Source organism: Hylobates moloch, unplaced genomic scaffold (assembly GCF_009828535.3).
Source record: "Hylobates moloch isolate HMO894 unplaced genomic scaffold, HMol_V3 SCAFFOLD_13, whole genome shotgun sequence".
Lineage (NCBI taxonomy): Eukaryota > Metazoa > Chordata > Mammalia > Primates > Hylobatidae > Hylobates > Hylobates moloch.
The window spans coordinates 95996607-96022358 of NW_026652288.1; the positions used below are offsets into that span (position 1 = coordinate 95996607).

The following is a 25752-nucleotide window of genomic DNA, read 5'->3' on the forward strand; positions in this document are numbered from 1 at the left end:
TTCTTTAGAGTTTGTTTATTGAAAATTTGAAGCAGGAAGTAAAAAATAAAGATTTTTTTTACACAATTTCATTAAGTTCCATACTTTAAGGACTAAAATATAGTATAAAACTATTTCTATGTCTATATACCAACAAATCATACTTTCCAATTATTTTTTAAAAGGAGTAGCAATTTCCTTTTAAATAGTTACAAAGAACTATAAAACTCTTATTTAACTCTAGAAAGAATAAAACTCTTTCATCACACAAATGAAGATACATACTATAGTTGCAAATCTACACTCAGTTGCTTTAATATTAACATACATACAATGGTACTACCTTTACCAACTTTTTCATTTGAGCATCACAAAGATGAGTCTTCTGATGTTCTATAAGCAATATGTTTATACGAAAGTCAGAAGGTTAGTGAAAATTCAGCCTAAACAGTAATAAATGAAAATGGCATGGAAATCAAAGTTCTTAAATAGAACAGAAGGCTGGGCGCAGTGGCTCATGCCTGTAATCCCAGCACTTTGGGAGGCCGAGACGGGCGGATCACGAGGTCAGGAAATCGAGACCATCCTGACTAACACGGTGAAACCCCGTCTCTATTAAAAATACAAAAAAAATTAGCCAGACGTGGTGGCGGGTGCCTGTAGTCCCAGCTACTCAGGAGGCTGAGGCAGGAGTGAACCCGGGAGGCGGAGCTTGCTGTGAGCCGAGATTGCGCCACTGCACTCCAGCCTGGGCGACAGAACAAGACTCTGCCTCAAAAAAAAAAAAAAAAAAGGGACAGAAAAGTCCCAATGTCTCTTAAGCAGCAAGAGCACCTTCCCAGTCTAGTTTCAAGATGAACACCATTCTCCATTTATCCTTGTATTTCCAGGGCCCTGAAGATCAAAGAAAAAATAATATTAACCACTTAATTTTCTATTGCTTCATGTAAATAATTTTAAAACTCTACATTTAAAAAAATCACATAAATTATCAAGGTCAAATGATAGATCAGAGTGATAAAATACACAAAGTTTAAAGTTAATAATATTCCTTTTTGCTAGGTGTAATGTTAGATCATAATAAAAGAGAAATTCAAACATGAATATAAAAAATTGTTAAGCAGTTGAGATTAAACAAAATTTTTACCCGCTTATAGTTCACATTTCCTTTGCATAATCTCCATCAATTTCTAATTTTTTTTTTTTTTAAGAGATAGGGTCTCGCTCTGTTGCCCAGGCTGGAATACAGCAGCACAATCACAGCTCACTGCAGACTTGAACTTCTGGGCTCAAGGGATCCTCCAGTCTGTGTCCAGGGTAGTTGGGATTACAGGCATGTGCCACCATGCTCAGCTAATTTTTAATTTTTTTGTAGAGACAGGGTCTCATTATATTGCCCAGGCTGCTCTTGAACTCCTGGCCTCAAGTGATCCTCTCACCTCAGCCTCCCAAAGTGCTGGGATTAGAGGCATAGGCCACTGCGCTCAGCCAAATTGCTAATTCTTAATTCTCAGCATTTATTAATAAATATCGCTAAATTCTTTTTTTTTTTTTTTGAGACGGAGTCTCGCTCTGTCGCCCAGGCTGGAGTGCAGTGGGGCGCTCTCGGCTCACTGCAAGCGTCGCCTCCCAGGTTCACGCCATTCTCCTGCCTCAGCCTCCTGAGTAGCTGGGACTACAGGCGCCTGCCACCACGTCTGGCTAATTTTTTGTATTTTTTAGTACAGACGAGGTTTCACTGTGTTAGCCAGGATCTCGATCTCCTGACCTCGTGATCCACCCGCCTCGGTCTCCCAAAGTGCCAGGATTACAGGTGTGCTAAATTCTTTAAAAAAAAAATACACCCTTAAGAAATGTAAATATATAAAGTAAAAAATACACTTTAACAGCTTTGGAAAACTGCAATTCCTTTAAAAGTTAAATATATTCCTCACAATTCCACTTCTAGGTATATACCCATGAGAAATAAAAACAAATGTCTACACAAAAACTTGTACACAAATGTACACAGCAGCATTACTCACAATAGCTGAAAAGTAGAAACAAGCCAAATGTCCATCAACTGATGAACAGATAAACAAAATGGTAGATCCACACAATGGAATATTATCTGGCCATGAAAAAGAATGCAGTACTGATACATGGCTACATGGATGAATCTTGAAAACACTACACTAACTGAAAGAACCCAGACACAAGAAGCCACATGTTATATGATTCCATTTACATAAAATGTCCAAAATAGACAAAGTAGATTAGTGGTGCCAAGGACTAAGGGGAAGAGGAAATGTAGGCGGTTGGAGGAATAAGGAGCAGCCTACAATGTGTACGAGCTTTATTTTGAAGGTGATGAAAATGTTCTAGATTTTTTAGTGGTGATAGTTGCACAAACTTGTGAATATACTTAAAAGCTACTGAATTCTTTACTTTAAAAAGGTGAATTTTACTTCCCATAATGTTATGTGGTAATATTTTATCTCAATAAAATTTTTAAGAAGTTTTCTCCCACCCTAGACATCCAATCACATTCCTCAGAGACAAACACTGTTTATAATTTCTTTATATTCTTTCAAAGATTGTTAGGCATATAATTAGCACATAAATACACTGCATTTGGGGTGTTTCTAGTCTACAGTTTTTTTAAACAATGCCACATCAAACATCTTCGGTTACAAAATTTCAGTTAGATAGGAGGAATAAATTGAGGAGATCTAATGTACAACATGGTGACTGTTGTTAATAACAATACTGTGTGATCTTGAAAAAAACTAAGAGAGTAGATTTTAAGTGTTCTCACTACAAAAATGACAACTATGTGAGGTTCTAATGTTAACTGGCTTGATTTGGCCATTCCACATGCATATATATTTCAAAACATCATGCTGGAAATGATAAATATATACAATTCATCTGTCAATTTAAAAATTAAATAAATAGGCCAGAAGCAGTCGCTCATGCCTGTAATCCCAGCACTTTGGGATGCCAAGGTGGGCAGATCACCTGAGGTCAGGAGTTCAAGACCAGCCTGGCCATCATGGTGAAACCTCGTCTCTACTAAAAATACAAAAATTAGCCGGGTGCGGTGGCAGGTTCCTGTAATCCCAGCTACTCAGGAGGCTGAGACAGGAGAATCACTTGAACCTAGGAAGTGACGGTTGCAGTGAGCCGAGACCACGCCACTGCACTCCAGCTTGGGGGACAGAGTGAGACTCCATCTCAAAAATAAATAAATAAATAAATAAATTAATTAATAGATCCCTACATACATGAGTTTATCTGTAAGATAAATTCTATTAATAATAAGTGAAACTGCTAAATCAGGGCAGGTGCAGTAGCTCATGCCTGTAATCCAAGCACTTTTGGGAGGCCGAGGCAGGAGGACCACTTTAAGCCAGGAGTTTAAGACCAGCCTGGACAACAAAGTAAGACCCTGTCTCTACAGAAAAATAAAAAGATCAATTGGGTATGACGGCATGCACCTGTAGTCCCAGCTGAAACAGGACTGCTTGAGCGCAGGAGTTTGAGGCTGCAGTGAGCTATGATTGTGCCACTGCACTTTAGCCTATAAGAGAATTAGACTTAATCTCTAGAAAAAGAAAAAAGAAATCACCGAGTCAGAGAAAATTTGTATTTTTAATTTTGATTTTGTCAAACTGCCCCCACAGAGGTTACATATACACTTTCCTCAGTGGTAAATGAAATGTTTTGCCAGTATTGTGTACTACCAGCTTTTGCTCTTTGCCAGTCTAATAAAAAATAGTATTTTACATTTCTTTAATTTTAAGTAAGCATTTTTGTGTCTCTAAGTATTTTTCTGTGAACTACCTATTATTGTCCTTTGTCTGTTTTCTATTGCTAGTGTTTAAAAATACTTTAGGCCAGTTGCGGTGGCTCACGTCTGTAATCCCAACACTTTGGGAAGCCGAGGTGGGCAGATGTTCAGTTCAGGAGTTCAAGACCAGCCCAGCCAACATGGTGAAACTACGTTTCTACTAAACATACAAAAATTAGCTGGGCACAGTGGTGTGTGCCTGTAATCCCAGATACTTGGGAGGCTGAGGCAGGAGAATTGCTTGAACCTGGGGGGCGGAGCTTGCAATGAACTGAGATTGTGCCACTGCAACTCCAGCCTAGGTGACAGAGTGAGACTCTGCCTCAAAAAAAAAAACAAAAAAAAACTTTAACTCAGTATACTAATCTCTATTAAAAAAGAATACCATATGTTTGGGGCTGGGCGTGTGGTTTATGCCTGTAATCTCATCACTTTGGGAGGCCAAGGCGAGTGGATCACCTGAGGTCAAGAGTTCGAGACCAGCCTGGCCAACATGGTGAAACCCAGCCTCTACTAAAAATACAAAAATTAGCCAGCTGTGGTGGTGCATGCCTGTTTTCCCAGCTACTCTGGAGACTGAGGTGCGAGAATCACTTGAATCCAGGAGACAGAGGCTGCAGTGAGCTGAGATGGCGCCACTGCACTCCAGCCTGGGCGACAGAGAGAGACTCAGTCTCAAAAAAAAAAAAAGAATACCATATGTCTGGATTAAATAACTTCCAGTAAATTTGTTTGCATGCATATTCTCTCCTATTTAATCCATGATCTTCTAGTGTTCAGTAATCAAATCTTCATTTGGATTAATTCTGGTAATTTATTACTGCTCATATGTGTAATTAGCAAAGATCAGCTAATTTGTAAATTAGCTTTTGTGAGGGGAATGGAAAAGAGGAAAGGTGTTAGGGAGAATAAAACTTAAAACTATGTATGGGGGAATGTAGTATCTTTGGACAGTACAACTTGTGCCAGGCAAAAAGCAAAATAAGACAAAATTTGGCCATTATATTGGCCCCAAATTCTATAGGCTCCATCTGAATATTTTGGTTGGTTTTCTCACTATAAAATAGGTAAATATGGGTACATAAAGGTCTGTGTATGCTGGTAGGAGTGGTAGAAAAAATTTGGGCATGTTTAGTATATAATATTTTGTGCCTTTTTTTTAATGCTTGAAAGATTTCCCCAAATGAATGTGTTTTAAGTGGTATAAATGCCTACCAGTGTTTGCATGTAAGATCCTCATCCAGCTGCTTGTTTGGAGCCTGCTGCAGGGGGTACAAGGCTGTCCAGCTGTTGGAGATGTCCTGTATTAATCAACCATTCATAAAACTTGTTCTCTACCAGTACCTGGAACTGCTTCCTTTGATCCCTAAAATTGCAATTGAGAGTAAAAAGAATGTAAGAACATGAATTCATATAAATTTTACTCTAAGCAATTATATAATACTTTAATAGGATAATGTTAAATGATTAATTATTTCTTGTTATCCTTTTGTTCTCACTGTTCAGAGCACACTGGACACCCCCATCCCACAAAGGATTGATCAGATACAATGTCCTCTTTCTAAATACTTATTCATTGTCAGATATTTACCAAGGACCAAGTGAACACTGGGTAGTGTTCTGACTGATGGGGATAAATGTATAGAGAAGAGACAAGGCCCCTGTCGAAGCAGGATGACACTTCACGACTCCAGAGGGCACCATTCACATTGTGATCTATGTAATCCATGCTCCTGAGGACTATATATTCTAGTAGGAAAGATAGGTAAAAATAAAATAAAGAGGCTGGGCATGGTGACTCACGCCTGTAATCCCAGCACTTTGGGAGGCCAACGGGGGTGGATCACTTGAGGCCAGGAGTTCGAGACCAATCTGGCTAACATGGTGAAACCCTGTCTCTACAAAAAATATAAAAATTAGCCAGGCATGGTAGCACATGTTTGTACGTCCCAGCTACTCGGGAGGCTGAGGCAGGAAAATCACTTGAACCCAGGAGGTGGAGGCTGCAGTAAGCTAAGATCACACCACTGCACTCCAGCCTGGGCAATAGAGCAAGAAGCTGTCTCAAAATAAATACAATACAATAAAAATATAATATAAAGTTAAGTAGTTCTAGGTGCCATGGAGAAAAATAGAGCAGGGTAAAGGAATAGCAATTCTGGAAATGTTATTTCAGAGAAAGAATGGACAGAGATGGCCTACCTAAGATAACATTTGAGCTTAGGTCTAAATGAAATGATGGACTAAAGAGCTTCTGCACAGCAAAAGAAAATACCATCAGAGTGAACAGGCAACCTACAGAATGGGAGATAATTTTTGCAACCTACTCATCTGACAAAGGGCTAATATCTAGAATCTACAATGAACTCAAACAAATTTACAAGAAAAAAACAAACAACCCCATCAAAAAGTGGGCGAAGGATATAAACAGACACTTCTCAAAAGAAGACATTTATGCAGCCAAAAAACACATGAAAAAATGCTCATCATCACTGGCCATCAGAGAAATGCAAATCAAAACCACAATGAGATACCATCTCACACCAGTTAGGATGGCCATCATTACAAAGTCAGGAAACAACAGGTGCTGGAGAGAATGTGGAGAAATAGGAACACTTTTACACTGTTGATGGGACTGTAAACTAGTTCAACCATTGTGGAAGTCAGTGTGGCGATTCCTCAGGGATCTAGAACTAGAAATACCATTTGACCCAGCCATCCCATTACTGAGTATATACCCAAAGGATTATAAATCATGCTGCTATAAAGACACATGCACACGTATGTTTATTGCGGCACTATTCACAATAGCAAAGACTTGGAACCAACCCAAATGTCCAACAACGATAGACTGGATTAAGAAAATGTGGCACATATACACCATGGAATACTATGCAGCCATAAAAAATGATGAGTTCCTGTCCTTTGTAGGGACACGGATGAAGCTGGAAACCATCATTCTCAGCAAACTATCACCAAGGACAAAAAACCAAACACCGCATGTTCTCACTCGTAGGTGGGAATTGAACAATGAGAACACATGGATACAGGAAGGGGAACATCACACACTGGGGACTATTGTGGGGTGGGGGCGGGGAGGGATAGCATTAGGAGATATACCTAATGCTAAATGACAAGTTAATGGGTGAAGCACACCAACATGGCACATGTATACATATGTAACAAACCTGCAGGTTGTGCACATGTACCCTAAAACTTAAAGTATAATAATAATAAAACTAAAAAAAAAAGTAACAACAATACCATCATCATACCTAATCAATTAACAATAATTCCTTGGCATCATGTAAGAGTCAGTCCATAATTAATTTCCTTAATTGCTTTCAAAATACCTTTTCTTCATGCTGTTTTTTCACAACAAATTATAAGCATGTATTTTAATAAGATGACTGACTGTGTTCCTGTGATTCCAGAAAACAGTAATGATACAGAGATCTCCAGTCTCAACAACTAATGGTTGTTTGCAAACATTAAACCATTATGCAAAGTACGATGTAATGTGCTTAGATGTGTGAATTTCATAATCCATCAATTAAAAGAAAAAAATCAGCAAAAAAAAAAAAAAAATGATGGAATAAGCAGAACGAGTATTGGAGAGGAATATACCAGGCAGAAGAGACCAAAAAAAGTACAAAGGTTCTAAAGTGAGAGCATATTTCACATGTTCATGACAAGAAAGAGAAGAGTAGCTCCTAACAGCCAGGAGCTAGCCTAGCACTGTCAGCAAGGCCTTGATGTAGGATCTGGACTTGCTATTATATTCTTTTGTTGAACATAAACAATACCTTAAACCACCAACATTAGACAAAGCCACTCTGGGATGATGATAGACCAAAGAAAGAACAAGATCACTCCGTAATCGTATCTCAGTTCAGAAACCCCCACACCAACCTCCAAAAAAATGTTGTGACCCAAACGATAAAATCACCAAACATTCCTTTCCTGGAGTAGTGGCTGCTACTTCTTTACAATTATAGTTTTAGCTCTTCCTTCCTTCCTCCTGCCTTAGATATAAAAATTATTAAACCGCCAAATCACAGATTACTGTCACTTCCAGATAGTCCTGCTTCCTAGAACTCTCCCCCAAATCATTAACACAAGCCAAAATCCAATGATAAGTTCCTTTTAACACCTGTTTACTAGAGTTGAAACAGTTTTCCATGTTCCCCAACCTTTTACTGAGATGAAATACACTTCTCTCCCTCCTTGCCATGAGTCAACACAATCCACCTTTGTTCTATAGACGTGTTCCTGGTGGTCTTTGGTCAGAGGGCAGTGATTAAGTAATAGAAAGATGACTGCTGTATGCTGGAAAGGAGTAAATGAGGAAAAGAATGGCAGAAATTGAGGAAGAGAGAGCCTGGTAAGTATGGTAAAGGCTTTGGATTTTATTCTAAGTATGACAGGAGGCCATTCGAGGGGTCAGAGCAGGGAAATGACATGATGTAATCACTGTTAAAAGGATCACACTGGCAATTTGTTTCAAACTGATTTCTGTCTTCCTATATTCCCAAAGTTAAACTGACTACTTTCATTGTTTCTGGGATCACTGTGGATCTCACCACTTGAAAACACTGACTCAGAGTCAGCATTTATTAAGTGCTTACATCCCACAGTCTGCACATGTACATGTATAAGCTTTTCACATGTAAGAGAATCTAAGCACTTAATCATTTCTTGGCCTTTTGGCTGAGATCAAGTGTAGAGAATCTAACCATTTAAATACTAGAACCATTTAAACAACAGAATTGCTTTAAAAGAATGTTTTTTCATAATCATCCATTTTTATAACACATTATTATATTATTGTACAGTATAATATGGTATGACAATATTTGAAAGAAAACAATGAAGACACTAGAGGCATTTAAGAACCTCTGGTTACTGAGAAGCCAGAACAGATTAAAAAAAGAACCTCTGGAACCAGGCTGACTAGGTGTGAATCCTGGCTCCTGTGTGACTTTGGGTAAAGTACTTAATTCCTTAGTTCTTCGGTTTCCTCACCTGTAATAAGGTGTTATTACAAAGAATAAATGAGTTAGTACATAGAAGGTGCCTAGAATGGTACTGGATTATGTGGCATACTCTATGTATGATTTTTTAAATACATGTAAGTTTTATATTTGCTAACTAAACTTTAGCTTCCTAAGAAAAGGGTGTCTAATACTGGATATTTACCCACTCCCATCCCCAACCTAACACTGTTCGAAATACTAATTTGAAATCCAAACCTTAATTTAAAAACACATTACTTTTTTTTTTTTTTTTTTTTGAGACGGAGTTTCACTCTTGTTGCCCAGGCTGGAGTGCAATGGCGCGATCTTGGTTTACTGCAACCTCCACCTCCTGGGTTCAAGCAATTCTCCTGCCTCAGCCTCCCACGTAGATGGAATTACAGGCACACGCCACCACACCCAGCTAATTTTTGTATTTTTAGTTGAGACAGGGTTTCACCATGTTGGCTTGGCTGGTCTCAAACTCCTGACCTCAGGTGATCCACCCGCCTCGGCCTCCCAAAGTGCTGGGTTTATAGGCGTGAGCCACCGCGCCCAGCCTTACATTTTTTATTCCTTTAGCACAGCTGTAAAAATGTGCAGACTAATTTGTTTCTCCATGGAGTTTCACAAAAAACACAAACTGTTACTTGTAGAAAATACTCACTTTGTCAAATGAGCCTCCTTCACAGTTTTCTGCCAGATCTGTATCTTCTGTTCTCTTTGACCCAGTGCTTTCTGATATACAGATGGAAGACCCCCGGGTATCTCTGTTGTGTCCCCTTCCATTTCAAAGGGAATAATAAATACATAGAATTCACAAGGTGGTAAAAGCCGGAAGACACTTGTGTCACTGTTCTCTCTGCACACAACCATTGGATTATCCCAATAGTTAGGCACTGTAGCAAGGCCAGTCCTGGCCATATGGTCCTCTAGCATTGGGTAATGGGTATGAAAAGGGGCAAAAGTTACTGTCTGGTTCCCAGAGAGAATAAGTGGGCGCGTAGGCGTCAGAATGTGAAAGATGCAACCTGTTGTAGAAGAGATGGACAAACGATGGCAAACAGCAATGACTTTAACATTGTCACAACTGTGGAGGTGAAGTGTAGTCCCTACAGGGCCCAAGACAAAGATGCTATTCCTGCACTTCTCAATTGTCACAGATCTGAAAAAAGGAAAAAAATGAAGTAAATTCTTCTGAATAAGATTTTAAAAATTTGACTAAAATATTATTATCTGATGGCAAAAAAAGAATCAGTCACAGTCCAAAGAAAATGTCGGAACATCAGAACACCACAAAAACTGTGCTTACCGTAAGGGAGAGAGCAGATATATAAAAGATTCGTTGCAACGATGAATCTTTACATGTGCCCCCACCAGAGTATCTGAGCTCTTAGCCAGTGTCTGCTTGTAAACCTGGCTCATCACCACCAGTCGGTGCATCCTAGGGGCCACATGAGTATTACAAGCAATCTTAGCTCTTTTGGTGGTCCCTTCAACTATTTAAGAAAGCATATAAATAGATGAGACAGTATCAAATCAAAGAAAAACAAACAAACATATGAGGTTACACATGTCTACATGTCTCAAATTAGATACCACATGTAGGGAAAAAAATGTTAGATCTGGGCTTTGGATAGAGGTATTTGCTATACTATTCTCTAGTCCTTTCTGTATGTTTGGAATTTTCATTTTTGTTGTAAAAATTTTTTTAAACCTATAATGCATTTAAGATTGCCTATAGGTCTAGGATACTTTTTCGTGTCTACCCTTCAAGTTAAGGTCTATGCCTAAGGTCATATGGCTAGTAAGTGGCAGAGCTGTCCTAACTCAAATATCTTCTCCTCCAAGATGCTTTACTTTATCATCCCAAACATAATTCACCTCTCTAAATTACCATAATATTAATTCTGTACCCTTCCTAACTTACCACATTATCCCATTAATCCTATTTGAGCTCATGCCTTTTTTTCTTCTTTTTTATGAGACGGAGTCTCACTTTGTCGCTCAAGCTGGAGTGCAGTGGTGCAATCTCAGCTCACTGTAACCTCCACCTCCCAGGTTCAAGAGATTCTCCTGCCTCAGTGTCCTGAGGAGCTGAGATTACCAGTGCACACCACCATGCCCGGCTAATTTTTGTATTTTTAGTAGAGCTGAGGTTTCTCCATGTTGGCCAGGCTGGTCTCAAACTCCTGACCTTCCGCCCACCTCAGCCTCCCAAATTGCTGGGATTATAGGCATGAGCCACCACGCCCAGCCTGAGTTCATGTCTTTACTCCTAAGATCATTACTACCTGAGAGCACACCTTCCTATCACACACAGTGTGTTGCACAAACTGACACTCAAAAAATATGTGCAGGTTCCCCTTCTAACACAGTCACACCATTACGTGACTGCCTTCTCAGACTGTACTTCCCTGCAAGCCACTGGGACACCCTTGTAAACAATACTGGTGAAATGCTGGGAGGTCACATGAGTATGCTATTATTCTTCTTTTAAAACATTTCTTGTTTATTTTTATTACATACATTTACTTTTATTACATCGGTACCAGGTATATAATTATGATTATTTAGAAAAATAACAGTAAAAGAAGATAAAAATAATTTGTAATCCTACTATCACTTTTAATATTTTAATATAATCCTTGAGAGAAAAGGTCATGCACAAAAGACAGATGTTCCTTTTTCTCTTTTATAGGAGCAGTATTTTTTAGGTCTTCCAGAGAAGACACGTGATCCCTAATATATGAGAAAACACCAGGTTCCTTGTCATTCAATTTAATGTAGATTAAAATATTAAAAAATACCTTGATGAGCCCAAGCCAATTTCTTTCCAGACTTGAGGCAAGCTGATGTACCAAATGGATTCCCAGTCAAACAGGACCTCAACCAGGTTTCCAGTTTGTAGAAAGCGAAAGTCTTAGAGATCTTTGAGAAGCCACTATTTGCATGCAGTGGTTGCCACAGTGCAAGTTCATGAAGTGGATAGATCTTCCTGGCTCTACTTATTGTACCTTCAATAAGGAAGCTGAGTGCCACAACAGCTTCTCGAGACACTAGACTACTATGGGTTGAATGAAATGATGCAGTGAGTTGTTCTGGATCTAAAAGCAGTTCGAGGAGATCAGACAGATGATCATAGACAAAAGCTTGGTGACTGTAATCATTCCAGTTCTAAAAAAAAAAAGTTAAAAGAAAGCACTCTTAATAAAGAGATTCTACAAGATCTAAAATTTCTATATTTTAATTATTTTGTATTTATACTCTGCCTCATCCCCCAAAAGGAATTAGGTAGTTATATAAACCTTATAAAGGTGATCCGCCTGCCTTGGCCTCAGAATTTCTAATCCCTTATAACTCCAGTTCATTCATGAGCATGATGGCTGTTCCAGTCCCAATGTCAAATGGGTTTTCAGTTCAAACACCTATCACCAATGCATAATTTCTTCCTGGGGGAACTGACTGGCCCAGGTCATCACTTTAAATCTGGCCAATTTCAAATGTATAGCAATAAATGGGCCACTCAAGTGTCCACCCCTGGTCCAATCAGTTATTGGGAGAGGTCATGCTGTAGTATAAACCAAAGTCACCATTTACTGGTGCTTACTATGCAACAAGTCCCATGCTAATATATTACTGAAGTCTCATAGCCATTCAGAAATATGCATTATTATCCTCACTTAAGAGAAGGGAAGCCAAGGCCTAGAGAAGTTAACTGACTTGACTAAAATTGTATGACTAAATGATATTAAATGATAGAGGCAGAAATGAATGGAGGCTACCTTGGCTCAAAACACCATCTCCTAACAGTGCCCATTCTGAAGGAACTACATGTGGACAGAGAGGTAGTGACTGGTATCTCTAACACATCTGGGCTTGAACATTCTGAATTTAAGCTATAGCTAGGGCATCTATATAAAATGGTAAGTATAAAGCAAGAGCTCTGGGAAGGAGACGAAGTTGGGAGTCAGTGAGATATATGAAGTCATAGGAATATAAAGAATTATCTTGAATGAATAAGTTAAGAGATAAGAGAAAATTGCCCCAGACAGAATAGCTGCTTGTAAGGAGGGGAGAGAAATTAACGAAAGAAAGTGAGAAGGAAGAGTTAGAAGCAAAACCAAGAGTAACAGCATCATGGAATATAAAGGAGGCGAGATTAAAAGGGAGATTATAAAAGTTCCAAATAGCAAAGAGATATTTTTTTCTTAGCTTTAGAGAGCTTTTCTTAGCTTTTTAAAGAGCTTGTATGTGGCATTAATACTGAGGTCTACATTTTACTTAAAGTTTTTCAAAATACTTACACAAGAACAAGTAAAAATATTTTGGTTTTCTTTACAAAAACAGAAAGAAAAAAAGCAATAAGACATCCTCTAAAATTCACAATGTGAGGCAGTTAAATTTAGTTTCTGGGTTGTCACGTATGTAATTACTTAAACAACATGAGAAGATATTTTTATAATTTTTTTCAGTAGATTTCAAAAGATTTTGCAAGCACTGCATCTTCTTGATGATCCTTAGTCAAATAAGTTGATTCACATTCATTAACATTTTGAAAATGGGAATGCTAATTGAATATAGTGAATGATCGGCCCAAAAATCAGGCAAGTGATTTTTCTATCAGTGAAGGAACTGAAACCATTTCTCTATTTTGATTAAGACTGTACACACTGATTTTGTTTTATAATTTAAAAAAAAGTGAAAAACAAAACAAGCCATCAAATCACTAGCTTATGTAAGAAATCCCATCATAATTTTTAATGCAAGTGAACCATCTCCCTCACAAATTGTCCCTTTTAGAGAATGAGATCAAGATATAAGGAGTACCTTATTATGACAATTAGATTTTTCAGTCAGGTCAGGAGACTGAGATCTGTTTCTGGGATTGGGCCACTCTTCGCCAATCAAAGATGTCCTTAGGGAGACCCTGTTCAACTGTTGAATGTATAAGAAGAGCAGAAACTGTAGCGTGTCCACTGAAAGCTATCCGAGAAGAAAATAAAAGATGAACAGACGTTTTAAAACATCAACCACTAGTCTAACAACTAAGTAGCCATAGTAAATTCATAAGTTGGCTGATCCTAAAAAAATCAACTTAGAAACATTGCTAGTTTTGATATGTATGTCTCTTGATACCCAGATGTAAGAGTTTCTCTTTTTTTTGAGACAGAGTTTCACTCTTGTCACCCAGGCTGGAGTGCAATGATGCGATCTTGGCTCACTGCAACCTCCACCTTCCTGGTTCAAGCGATTCTCCTGCCTCAGCCTCCTGAGTAGCTGGGATTACAAGCATACGCCACCATGCCCAACTAATTTTTTGTATTTTTAGTAGAGATAGGTTTTCACCATGTTAGCCAGGCTGGTCTTGAACTCCTGACCTCAGATGATCTGCCCGCCTTGGCTTCCCAAAGGGCTGGGATTACAAGTTTCTAAAACTAATTAAAGTGGAATAACTTACCTTCACAGAAAGCTGTATAACATCTATGGCTATAGAAATTATCTCTCAAAACTGACGAAAGAATGAAGTACATACTTTAAGTACATTATTTCAGAAGTTTAAACTTACAGTTAAAAAAAAAACCAACCTTAGTAATTTGAATAAATAAGTAGATGGAAGTAAGAAAGAAGAAAATTCAGTTAAGACATAGAGGTCTAACTTAAGACTCACAAACCTATCAAAAAAAGTTAAGGATACCAGTGCAATACCTGAAATTGTATGTAATTTTTTGGTATATGTGCCTTTTTCAAGGGAGTAGGCCTCAGATTTTCAGCAAATTCTTAAAGGGGTGTTTCACTTAAAGACAAAAACACTGTTGGTCTGATAGATGTATAGTCATTGCTTATTCAAGGAAGGGTGTGGTTGAAGCTCACGATTTGAAGCTCCTGATTACCCTCATCTACCCACCCCCATACAGGAGAGGCAAAAAAGTAAAGTAATACATCTGGGTCTACAGCTATATTCACCCTGATTCCCAACCTGGCTAAAAACACTATCATCTGAGAAACTTAAAAGTACAGATTCTCAGGATCACCTAGACCTATTTAATCAACTATCAATGTGAAGCCCTATGAATTTGTATATTTTATAAATTTTTACTTTCTTAATTGAACTCCTGAGATAATTGTAGATTGAAATATAGTTGTGAGAATTCACACAGAAAGATCCCATGTACCCTTTACCCGTCTTGCCAAACTATAGGACAATATCACAATCAGGATATTGACACCGATACAGTCAAGATACAAGAACATTTCCATCAACAGAAGAATCTCTCATGTTGCCCTTCTACAGCCATACCCACTTCTCTGTCCCCGTCACCCCTTCTTAGGCTCTTAGCAACCACTTACTTGTTCTCTATCTCTATAATTTTGTTGTTTCAAGAACATTGGGTAAATAGAATCATATGGTATGCAACCTCTTGGGATTGGCTTTTTTCACTAAGTATAATTCCCTGATTTTATATATACTTCCATTTTAAACAATTATTTGTTACATTACCATTATTATTTCTTCATGGAGACTACAGGATCCTTGCCTTTTCATTTTTATACCCCTAGTAACTAGAAAAGCATCTGGTACATAAAAAGCACTCAAAAAATCTGGAACTTCCTGAAGGTATTATTCATCTCTATATGCCCAGCATCCACTACTATACCGAGTACATAGTAGATAATAAATATTTGATTAATGAATAAATGTACTGCCCTTTCCCTCTTCATTGCTTGACAAACTTCTTTTAAATTTCCAAAACATTGTTTAGATATTACCCTATACGGCAGAGACTGCTAGATGCTTACTAAATACTTTTTTTCTTCTTCCTGGGTATATAATTAGATGGCATTGCCCATCTTCCCTTGGAGTTAGATATGGCATAAATGAATTACAGCAACTGAATGTGAATGAATTTATCTTTATCACTTTCAAGCCTAATCATAAAACTCCCAAAAGAAATGGAAGCAAAAGGACTCTGAGGCCCCAGTGGGCATGGCTGTGGCAAATTGTATTATTATTTGCTATTGTTCACTTTCAAATTCTCTAAGAGGCTTATATAGCCCTACCCACGGCCATGGGATTTTCCTTATCTCCTGAAAGGTGGTTTACCTTCCCATCTTCATGGGAATAATGCCTTGGCCAATGGAATGAAAGTAGTCTTAGTTTATGTCAAATCTGAACAAAAGTTTTAAGAGGCATCATGAGTCCAGAAACAAACTCACACATATACGGTCAACTAATTTTCCACAAGGGTGTCAAGAATACAAAATGGGGAATAGTCTCTTCAATAAATGATGCTGAGAAAACTGGATCTACACATGCAAAAGAATGAAACTGGGACCATAGCTTATACCATATACAATCAACTCAAAATGGATGAAAGACTTAAATGTAAGAGGTGAAATGGTAAAACTCCTAGAGAAAAATAAGGAAAAAGCTCCTTGACATTGGTCTTGGTAATGATTTTTTGGATATGACACCAAAAGCACAGGCAACCAATGTAAAAACAAGTTGAATTATATCAAACTAAAAAGCTTCTGCACAACTAAGGAAACAATCAACAGAAGAAAAGGTAAACCATGTATCTGGTAAGGGGTTAATATCTAAAATATATAATGAACTCCTACAGCTCAATAGCAAGAAAAACCAAATAACCTAATTAAAAAAATGGACTATGGACCTGAATAGACATTTCTCCAATGAAGACATACAAATGGCCAACAAGTATATGAAAAGGTGCTCAACATCACTACTCATTAGGGAAATATAAAGCAAAACCACAATGAGATATCACCTCACACTTGTTAACAAAAGATTAGCAAGTATTAGTAAGGATGTGAAGAGAAGGGAATCACACTGTTGGTGAGAATGTAAACTGGTACAGCCATTATAAAAAATAGGGCTGGGCACGGTGGCTCACGCCTGTAATCCCAGCACTTTGGGAGGCCGAGGCGGGCAGATCACGAGGTCAGGAGATCGAGACCATCTGGCTAATACGGCGAAACCCCATCTCTACTAAAAAATACAAAAAACTAGACGGGCGTTGTGGTGGATGCCCGTAGTCCCAGTTACTCAGGAGGCTGAGGCAGGAGAATGGTGTGAACCTGGGAGGTGGAGCTTGCAGTGAGCTGAGATCACGCCACTGCACTCCAGCGTGGGCAACAGGGCGAGACTCCGTCTCAAAAAAAAAAAAAAAAAAAAAAGAAAAATAGTATAGAGGCTTCTCAAAAAATAAAAAAATAGAACTACCATATGATCTAGCAATCCCACTTCTGGGTATTTATCCAAAGGAATTGAAATCAGGATCCTGGAAATACCTGCACTCCCATGTTCACTGCAGCATTATTGGTAATGGCCAAGATATGGAAGCAGCCTAAATGTCCACAGATGGATGACCAGATAAAGAAAACTTGGCATGCATATATAATGGAGTACCATTTGGCCTTAAAAAAGAAAGAAATCATGTTGGGTACAGTGGCTTATGCCTGTAATCCCAACACTTTGGGAGGCTGAGGTGGGAGGATCACTTGAGGCCAAGAGTTCAAGACCAGCCTGGGCAACACAGTGAGATCCTGACCTCTATGAAAAAAATACAAAAATTTGCCAGGCGTCTGATAGCACACACCTGTAGTCCTAACTACTCAGGAGGCTGAGGTGGAAGGATTGCTTGTGCCCAGAAATTCCAGACTATAGTGAGCTATGATTACATCCCTGTACTCTAGCTTGAGCAACAGAGTGAGATCCTGTCTCTTAAAAAAAGAAAGAGAAAAATCCTGCCATTTTCAACAACATGGATGGACCTGAGGGACATTATGCTAAGTAAAATAAGCCAGACACAGAAAGACAAAGCTATATAATCTCACTTATATGTGGAATCTAAAATAGTCAAACTCATAAAAACAGACAGAAGGGTGACTGATAAGGGCTAGGAGGCGGGGGAAATGGGGAGGTGACAGTTGAAGGCTACAGTTTCCGTTATGCAAGAAAATTAAGTTCAGAAGATCTACTCTACAGCATACTGCCTAGAGGTAACAATTATATGTTGTACACTTAAAATTCTCTAAGACAGTAGATCTTATGTTAAGTGTTCTTAACACATACACACACAAAATAACAAGAATAAAAGAGGAGGGGGAAACTATGGGGGGTGATGGGTATGTCTATGTCCTTGATGGTCATGATGGTTTCACAGCATATACTTATCCCCAAACTGATTGAGCTGTATACACAAAATAAGAATTTAAAGAGACATCATGAGTTTCCTCCATTCTGTTGTTCTTCCCTTCTGTTATAAGAATGGGAATGATCTACACAGAAGCTATTTCTTTAGGCTGTGTCCCTAAATGGGGAAACACAGAGCCTGGACAAATGCCATAGCAAAAATGAAGCCCACGTGTAAAATGGGCAAGAAATAAACCTTTTCCCCTGTAAGCCACTGGAATTTCATTTGTTTGTTCTTAACAAATGAAATCAGCTTTTAACAAAGCTGATTAATAGTGACTCCAAGTGATAGAAGCATGGATCCCTGGTCATTGCTTGGATGACAGCAGCCCAGAGACTTGTCCAACCAGGAGCACCTGTGTTAGATTGCTGCCTGAATGAGAAATAAACTCCTACTGTTCTAAGCCACTGAAATACTGGGTTGTCTATTACTATAATCAGCCTACTCGATTAATATACTTTCTCTGTGAAGTCTTTCCTGATCACCGAAATAAATCACTTTATTCAATTTCTGTACTTTGTGTATCCTTTTATTATACATATCACACTATTAAACAGCATCTTTTTTTTAATACCAGCTTCCTCTACTAGTCCATAAGCTCCATGAGGGCTGAGATGCTATCCTAATCATCTTTGAATCCCATCATTAGCAGATGTTCATTTTAAAACAGTCAGGTGCTCTGACTAACGTATCAGTTGTTCATAACACTCATTCACCCCAAAAGCTTTTTAAAGTCAGTAAAATAACAGGGTTCCTGTAACATTACTGCTTTGGGAGTAGGTGAGTAAGGTCTGGTAAGTAAGGACTAATTCACTGAATACATGAAATACTGCCAAACTGGAACTACTAAAACTCAAATGATAACTTGAGATTACAATGGCCATTAGCCTAAAATCTAAAATTTTATAGCTAATACAAAAATTAAGAATGGTTTATCGGGCCAGACATGGTGGCTCATGCCTGTAATCCTAACATTTTATGGGAAGCCGAGGCAGGAAGACTGCTTGAAGCCAGGAGTTCAAGACCAGCCTGGGCAACAAAGTGAGACTCTGTCTCTATTTAACAATTATAATAAACAAAAAAATTTTTAATTTAAAAAAGGTTTCTTTCCAAAAGTAATTAAGCATACACACATATCAATCCATACCTGATTTCTCTGCTTTTCAACTTCCTCCTCACACATGCAGTTGGACAGAACTTCAGACCATTCCAGGCGCTCCTCAGGTGTCTTCAATGAAAGACTATCAAATATTTCGAAGTAAAGCCATGCCAGGTCCTTGGCCAACTGCAGCTTCCCACAAGCGATATGCCTCCATGTAGACCAGTATAGGCGTGGGTAAGCTCCTTCTGTGGCCCGGATTTGCACATAGGTGGATATCTTCCTGAGATAGTGAAGACTAAACTTGGATGGAGGGGGGACCTGCAAGGCACCCACTATAAAGGGTTCTGCTTTCACCCAGAGGAGAACTCTGGACTGATCCATATTATCTCTAAGGACATCTGGGTGAAAAGGCTTCTTTGCATACCTAGGAAACAAAGTTTCTTCATAAACTGATTTGAAAGGAGTCTCATTTATGCATTTTTTTCTTGGAAGGTGACCCCTCTCTCTCAATTGTGTCACATGTACTACATCATCAGCTTAAAAGGCAGCTCTAGTTCACCAACCAAGAGCAGAACAGTTTTTTAAATCAGATCTCATTATAATCTGGGAAAAAAATTGTGATAAAACAAAACTATCTTACTTGAATTGTTAGAAATCCTTGTTTTAGGAAGTGTATGTAGATGCATGAAGTCTGAGTGAGATGCCAGGAAGAAAAGGATTAAGGGGAAAAAAGTCATCCTATCACAGGAAACCTTTTTCTACTCTGAGGGAGAACACTGTTCAAAATAAGGGAAATACATTTCACAGAGTTAAATCACTTACACAGAAGACAGTTGGTTAAAGATCTGGACATGTTAGCTGAGCATATAAACTCAATATGAAGTGCTAATGTGAGGCAGCAGGCAAGAATGCTAATGTAAACGTAGACTGCAAGAATAGATCAGGAGAAGTTACAGCGTCTTTATTCTCCGTAACAGTGAACCCACTGTGGCATATTTGATCCTGCTCAGTTCAGGTGTGATTTTTTAGATTTTTTTTTGTTGTAACAATGATACATGATTTTTATGGAATGTTTATAAAATACAAAAACAGGGAATCATCCACAATCCCACAAGGGCAACAAATTAATATTTTATTGTATTTCTTTTTTTTTTTTTTTGAGATGCAGTTTCCCTCTGTTGCCCAGCCTGGAGTGCAGTGGCGTGATCTCAGCTCACTGCAATCTCTACCTCCCAGGTTCAAGCGATTCTCATGCCTCAGCCTCCCCAGTAGCTGGGAATACAGGCGCCCACCACCACACCTGGCTAATTTGTGTATTTTTAGTCGAGATGCAGTTTAACGGTGTTGGCCAGGCTGATCTCAAATTCCTGACCTCAAGTGATCCCTCGCCTCAGCTTCCCAAAGTGCTAGGATTACAGGCTTGAGCCACCATGCCTGGCCTCTTGTCTTTTTTCTACACATAAATTAGATGTTAGTTTTTGAACTTTCACAGTTGTGATGTTACATACACAATTCTGCATTGTTTCAAAAGCTTTATAGTATTCTAAATAAATGTATCCTATTTTGTTCAACTCTTCTCCCATTTTTAGACACCTTACTAGGTTTCAGATTTTTCACAAAAACAACATAGGCAAAATACTGATCATTATTGAAGTGGGGTGATGGGCACATGGGGGGGCTCATTGATTCTATTTTTGTGTATGTTAAAAAATTTCATTACAAAAGTTCAAATGTCACCAGTGTAAATAATGCTATCACTACCATCTTTCTTCATATTTTCTGCATTACGAATTATTTCTGTGTGAAAATTTTCAGATGCACTTTTGTGAAATGAACTGACATTTCTAAAGCTTGTGAAATATATTCTTGTTGCTTCCAAATGATTTTATCAAATTGTACCATCCTTTATGACTATGGTACCCACTTCACTGTGCACTTCTCAACATTAGCAACATCATTTTTTTAAAAATCTAAAAACTAATTTAAAAAATCAATTATATGACTGATGAAAATTCTTTATTGCTATTATTATATTTTGCATTTGATTCTAAGAAAACTGTGCCTCCCTCTTTTTTTTTGAGACGGAGTCTCCCTCTGTTGCCCAGGCTGGGATCTCGGCTCATTGCAACCTCCACCTCCCAGGTTCAAACGATTCTCCTGCCTCAGCCTCCCGAGTAGCTGGGATTACAGGCTCCCGCCACCACGCCAGGCTAATTTTTGTATTTTTTTAGTAGGGACAGGGTTTCACCATGTTGGCCAGGCTGGTCTTGAACTCCCTGAACTCCCTCACTCAGATGATCCGCCTGCCTTGGCCTCCCAAAGTGCTGGGAGCGTGAGCCACTGCACCCGGCCTGCCAATTGTGCTTCTCTCGAGAATCATCTGTTCGGAAAAATAACTGACATCAATCGAGTGCTTACTATGTACCAGGTAGCATGCTAATGATTTTGCATATTTCACCTCCTTTCATCCTCACAACCACCTGGAGATACAGTACTTAAGACTGCACATATTTTCGATGAAAAAAAAATGAGGCTTAGCGAAGTTAAGAGATTTCCCTAAGGACACCTACTTAGCTGGCACAGCCCTAGATTAGGATTCAGGTCGGACCTGAGAACTGCATTACTATAAATGTATTCTAGGAATCCAGTTTTGGGAGAATCTCTTAAAAACGGGAGTGGATCCAAAGAGAATTTCCAGAATAAAGAGCCTTAGACAGGAAGCCAGGTGAAAGAACCAGGGAGAGTAAACTCAGAAGGGCGTGGAAGGGCAAAAGGCAGCTGTCTTCCAATGTGGAGAGACTGGCGTCGTTTTGATAAAACCAGACGATAAAAGTAAGGCGAGGAAGGCCTCGGTTCTCTCTAAAATGTAAAGAGGCTGCTCTGTGAGGTACTGAGCCCCTGTCAAAAACTGCCAGATCTCAGGCATAAGCTCTCCATTCTAACTCCGAGAATCGAGAGGGCTCAATCTGTAAACAAACATAAACTGGGGCTCTGATCCTGGCGGTGCCCTGAGGTTAAGGTTTTTCAGGTCGGGAGATCGGCGTGGGTCCAAGGCGGTTGTCCTGGGACTTCGCCGCCACCTTGGACGCGATACGGGGTGGGACTCTGCGTGGGCCGCCCCAGCGTCGCGACCGGACTTCAGGAACACAGACACTCACGCTGACAGGGTCAGTAGCTGACCCGAGACGCGGCGAGCGCGAAGGCAGCCTCCCCGGCCCAAGCCTGAAGCATAACTAACCCACACCGCCCTCCCCGGCGCACCCCGTGCGCGGTTACCTGCTAAGGCAGGCGCCGCTCCGCCGCACTTCTCCGCGCGCCGCCGCGCCCCACGTCCGCTCGCTGGGCCCGCCCCTCACCCTCCTCAACGCGCCGCCGCCGTGCCCACTGCGCAAGCGCGAGGCCCCGCACCACCGAGAACTGGCGGACCCCGTTGCTAGAGTGGCAGATTGCGGCTTAAGCGTCTGAGAAAATTTAGGCTGGAGTCGAGAGTCCGCAACATTGGCACCTGGAGCCAGACCCACCACTTTCTGGTGTCGCGCCTTTCAACCCAGGGGGGTAGGAAGCTTTCTGTTGCTCCGCATAACTGTGGTCAGCTAATAGCTGCTGGTAAGATCAGCACGCTTTCATCAGAAATGCTACTAATACTAATGGCAGTTTGCATTTATAGAGCACTTACTATGGTCTCAGCACTGTGTAAAGCAACTTTATGTATATTTCCTCAGTCTTCTCAAGAGCCCTTTAAGTACATTCGTTTTACTGATGAAGAAACTAGGGCGTAGAAAGGTGAAAATAACACAGTCCTAAGGTCACACAAGAGATGGAGCCAAGATTCAAACCCAGGACGTCTGAAGCAAGACTGGCACTCCCTGCAGCCCCTCAGTGTCAGCTCCTTAACTCTGTTAGCTTTCCTGCCGAGTTCCACTTTCATGAAGCTTTTTCAGATTACCGGGCAGAAGCCATCACTCCTTCCTTTAAACTTCCATTTCAGGATTTCTGGACATTCCCTGCTTTTTTTTAGTTCGTTTATGGCCTCTCTAGGTGTGGAAGATACAAAGGCAAATTAGACCATAAAATGCAATTTAGTTCCTCTTTTGTGTGGCCATTGTCCCTATTGGGTATGTTCCTGAAAGCAGGGGCTTCAAATTTACACATACCTGGGTTAGGATCCAGGCTGCACCACTTACTAACTCAGTGACCCTGCTGTTATTTGTTGAGTACCACTGTGTGTCTGGCACAGTGGTACGCACTAGAATGACAGGAGTGAACAAAACAGACAAGGTCCTTGCTTTCATGGAGTGTATAACAGGGAGAATAGACAATACATATTAAGGAATAAAATAAGATAATTTCAGATAGTGATAAATGCTATGAAAATTGGGGCGGGGGGTCAGGGAAGGCCACTTTGTGGTGCCAAATTTGAGCTGAGGCCTGAAGAGTAAGAAGCCAGCCATACAATGATCACCATCCAAGTAACTTTTACCCAAAAGTACTTCAGCACCTACTCCATGCCAGGCACTGTTCTAAGGTGCTCTTTCATACAGCTGTGAACAGAACAATATAGAAACTGGCATTTCAGTGTGTAAGTCTAGGGACCAGGGATGAAAAGAATAAAATAGGAGGCCGGGCATGGTGGCTCATGCCTATAATCCCAGCAATTTGGGAGGCCGAGGCGGGTGGATCACTTGAGGTCAGGAGTTCGAGACCAGCCTGGCCAACATGGTTAAACCCAGTCTCCACTAAAAATACAAAAAAATTAGACGGACATGGTGGTGTGCACCTGTAGTCCCAGCTACTCGGGAGGCTGAGGCAGAAGAATCGCTTGAACCTGGGAGGCGGAGGTTGCAGTGAGCCAAGATCACGCTACTGCACTGCAGCCTGGGTGACAGAGCGAGACTCCGTCTCAGGGAAAAAAAAAAAAAAAATTGAGAAAAGAAAATAGGGCGGTGTAAGAGTAAGGAACTCAGTAGGGGCTAATTTTGATTGGTTGGTCAGGGAAGTCTTCTCTGAGGTGGCGACCTTTAAGTTGATATATGAGTTAAAGAAGGAATCACCCATGTTAGGACATAAAGGAGAGTACAGTGTTTCAGGCAAAGGGAATAGCTAGCACAAAGGCCCTCGGCAGGAATGAGCTGGGTGTATACAAAAAACAAAGGAAGTAAGTTTTGCTGGAGCATGGTTAGGAGAATAATAGGTGAGGGTACAAAGCATAAACGGCTTTGTAAACTAGCATGGAGTTGGGATTTTATTCTAAGTGCAAATGAAGAGCCATTCCAGGCTTTTAAGCAGGGGAGTGACATGATTTGACTTTTATTTTTTATTTATTTATTTATTTTTGAAACGGTGTGTCACTCTGTCGCCCAGGCTGGAGTGCAGTGGCAGGAACTCGGCTCACTGCAACCTCCACCTCCCAGGTTCAAGCAATTCTCCTGCCTCAGACTCCCGAGTAGCTGGGATTACAGGCGCTCGCCACCACACCGGGCTAATTTTTGTAGTTTTAGTAGAGACAGGGTTTCATCATGTTGGCCAGGCTGGTCTCAAGCTCCTGACCTCAGGTGATCCGCCCGTCTCGGCCTCCCAAAGTGCTGGGATTACAGGCGTGAGCCACCGTGCCCGGGCTTTTTTTTTTTTTTTTAATTATGGAGTGAGAGACAGGGATGAACAACATATATTAAGGTATTAAGGAAGATATTAAGAGTGGGGGCAAGGAGGCCAGTTAGGAGGCCCTGGCCAGGTGAGAGATACACTGTGACCCAGAGACCTAGTAATGGACATGTAGTGAACAGATTCAAATACAGTTCAGAGGTAAAGATTTGGATAGCTTATGTATGAAAGGAATAAAAACACCTAGAGTTTTGTCCTGATCAACTAGGTGTTGTGTAACTGTGATGAGCAAAATCGGGGGGAAGACGGGGAATCAAAGAGTTCTGCTCGAACTGTAATAATGGTTTTTACTCGTTGCCTGCTTATTATACGCCCGACGATTTACAGATTTTTTTTCCCTGTTAAAATTCACAGAACTGCCAATAAGTGCTTTGCCTTAGTTTTGTTGATAAAGAAACTTAGGCTCAGACTTGGGAGGAGGGGAGGGGTAGGGGGTCTCACCACTAAGAAGCGGTGGAAGCCGAAGCCGAACTTAAGCCGGTCTGTCATCACTGTCGCCTTTCCGAGACAGTTGTCTTATGGAGTTGCTTGGAGAACGTAAAATAAGAGTCCTAAGCAATGCGTCCGATGTACAGTTGTCGTGGAATAACTGTCCCCGCTCATTCGGCCGCTGTACCTCTGCTCCCTCATTCGGCGCGTAGCTAGGTATGAATGAAATTGTAGCACAGAGAAAACTTCTTCCCCACAATTGGTTGGTGCTGGGGAGGAGCCTCCTGATTGGTGGAAAGTCGGAGGAAGTGGGCAAGCCGGGGGCGGATTTCGTGTACCTCAGGTGCCCTCACTCGGACCAGCCCCCTATCATTACGTAATTTTCTACGACTCTCGGTAGCTCAAGCAGAGCGCGTTCCTGCAGCGGCGCGACCCTCTGACGTCTCCTCTTCTAATTGGTCAAGAGCTGCGACTGCAGTTCTGAAGCCTAACTGGCTGCCCGTGCCGCCTCGGAGG

At 40.3% G+C, this 25752-nt stretch overlaps 1 protein-coding gene across 2 annotated transcripts; it reads right to left on the reverse strand.

Moving 5' to 3' along the window:
* Positions 1 to 25680, reverse strand: TBCCD1 (TBCC domain containing 1). Of its 2 annotated transcripts, none has more exons than XM_032171846.2 (8): positions 25249 to 25680; positions 19192 to 19570; positions 13657 to 13812; positions 11637 to 12003; positions 10139 to 10325; positions 9494 to 9991; positions 5027 to 5177; positions 1 to 873 (listed from the first exon to the last, which is right to left on the reverse strand). In XM_032171846.2, exons 2-7 carry the CDS (start codon positions 19525 to 19527, stop codon positions 5048 to 5050), a joined length of 1674 nt encoding a protein of 557 aa, XP_032027737.1. In that variant the 5' UTR covers positions 19528 to 19570; positions 25249 to 25680; the 3' UTR covers positions 1 to 873; positions 5027 to 5047. The 2 variants fall into 2 exon arrangements, with proteins under 2 accessions (XP_032027737.1, XP_032027735.1); XM_032171844.2 differs by lacking the exon at positions 25249 to 25680 and adding an exon at positions 22423 to 22495.
* Positions 25681 to 25752: the final 72 nt, after the last annotated feature.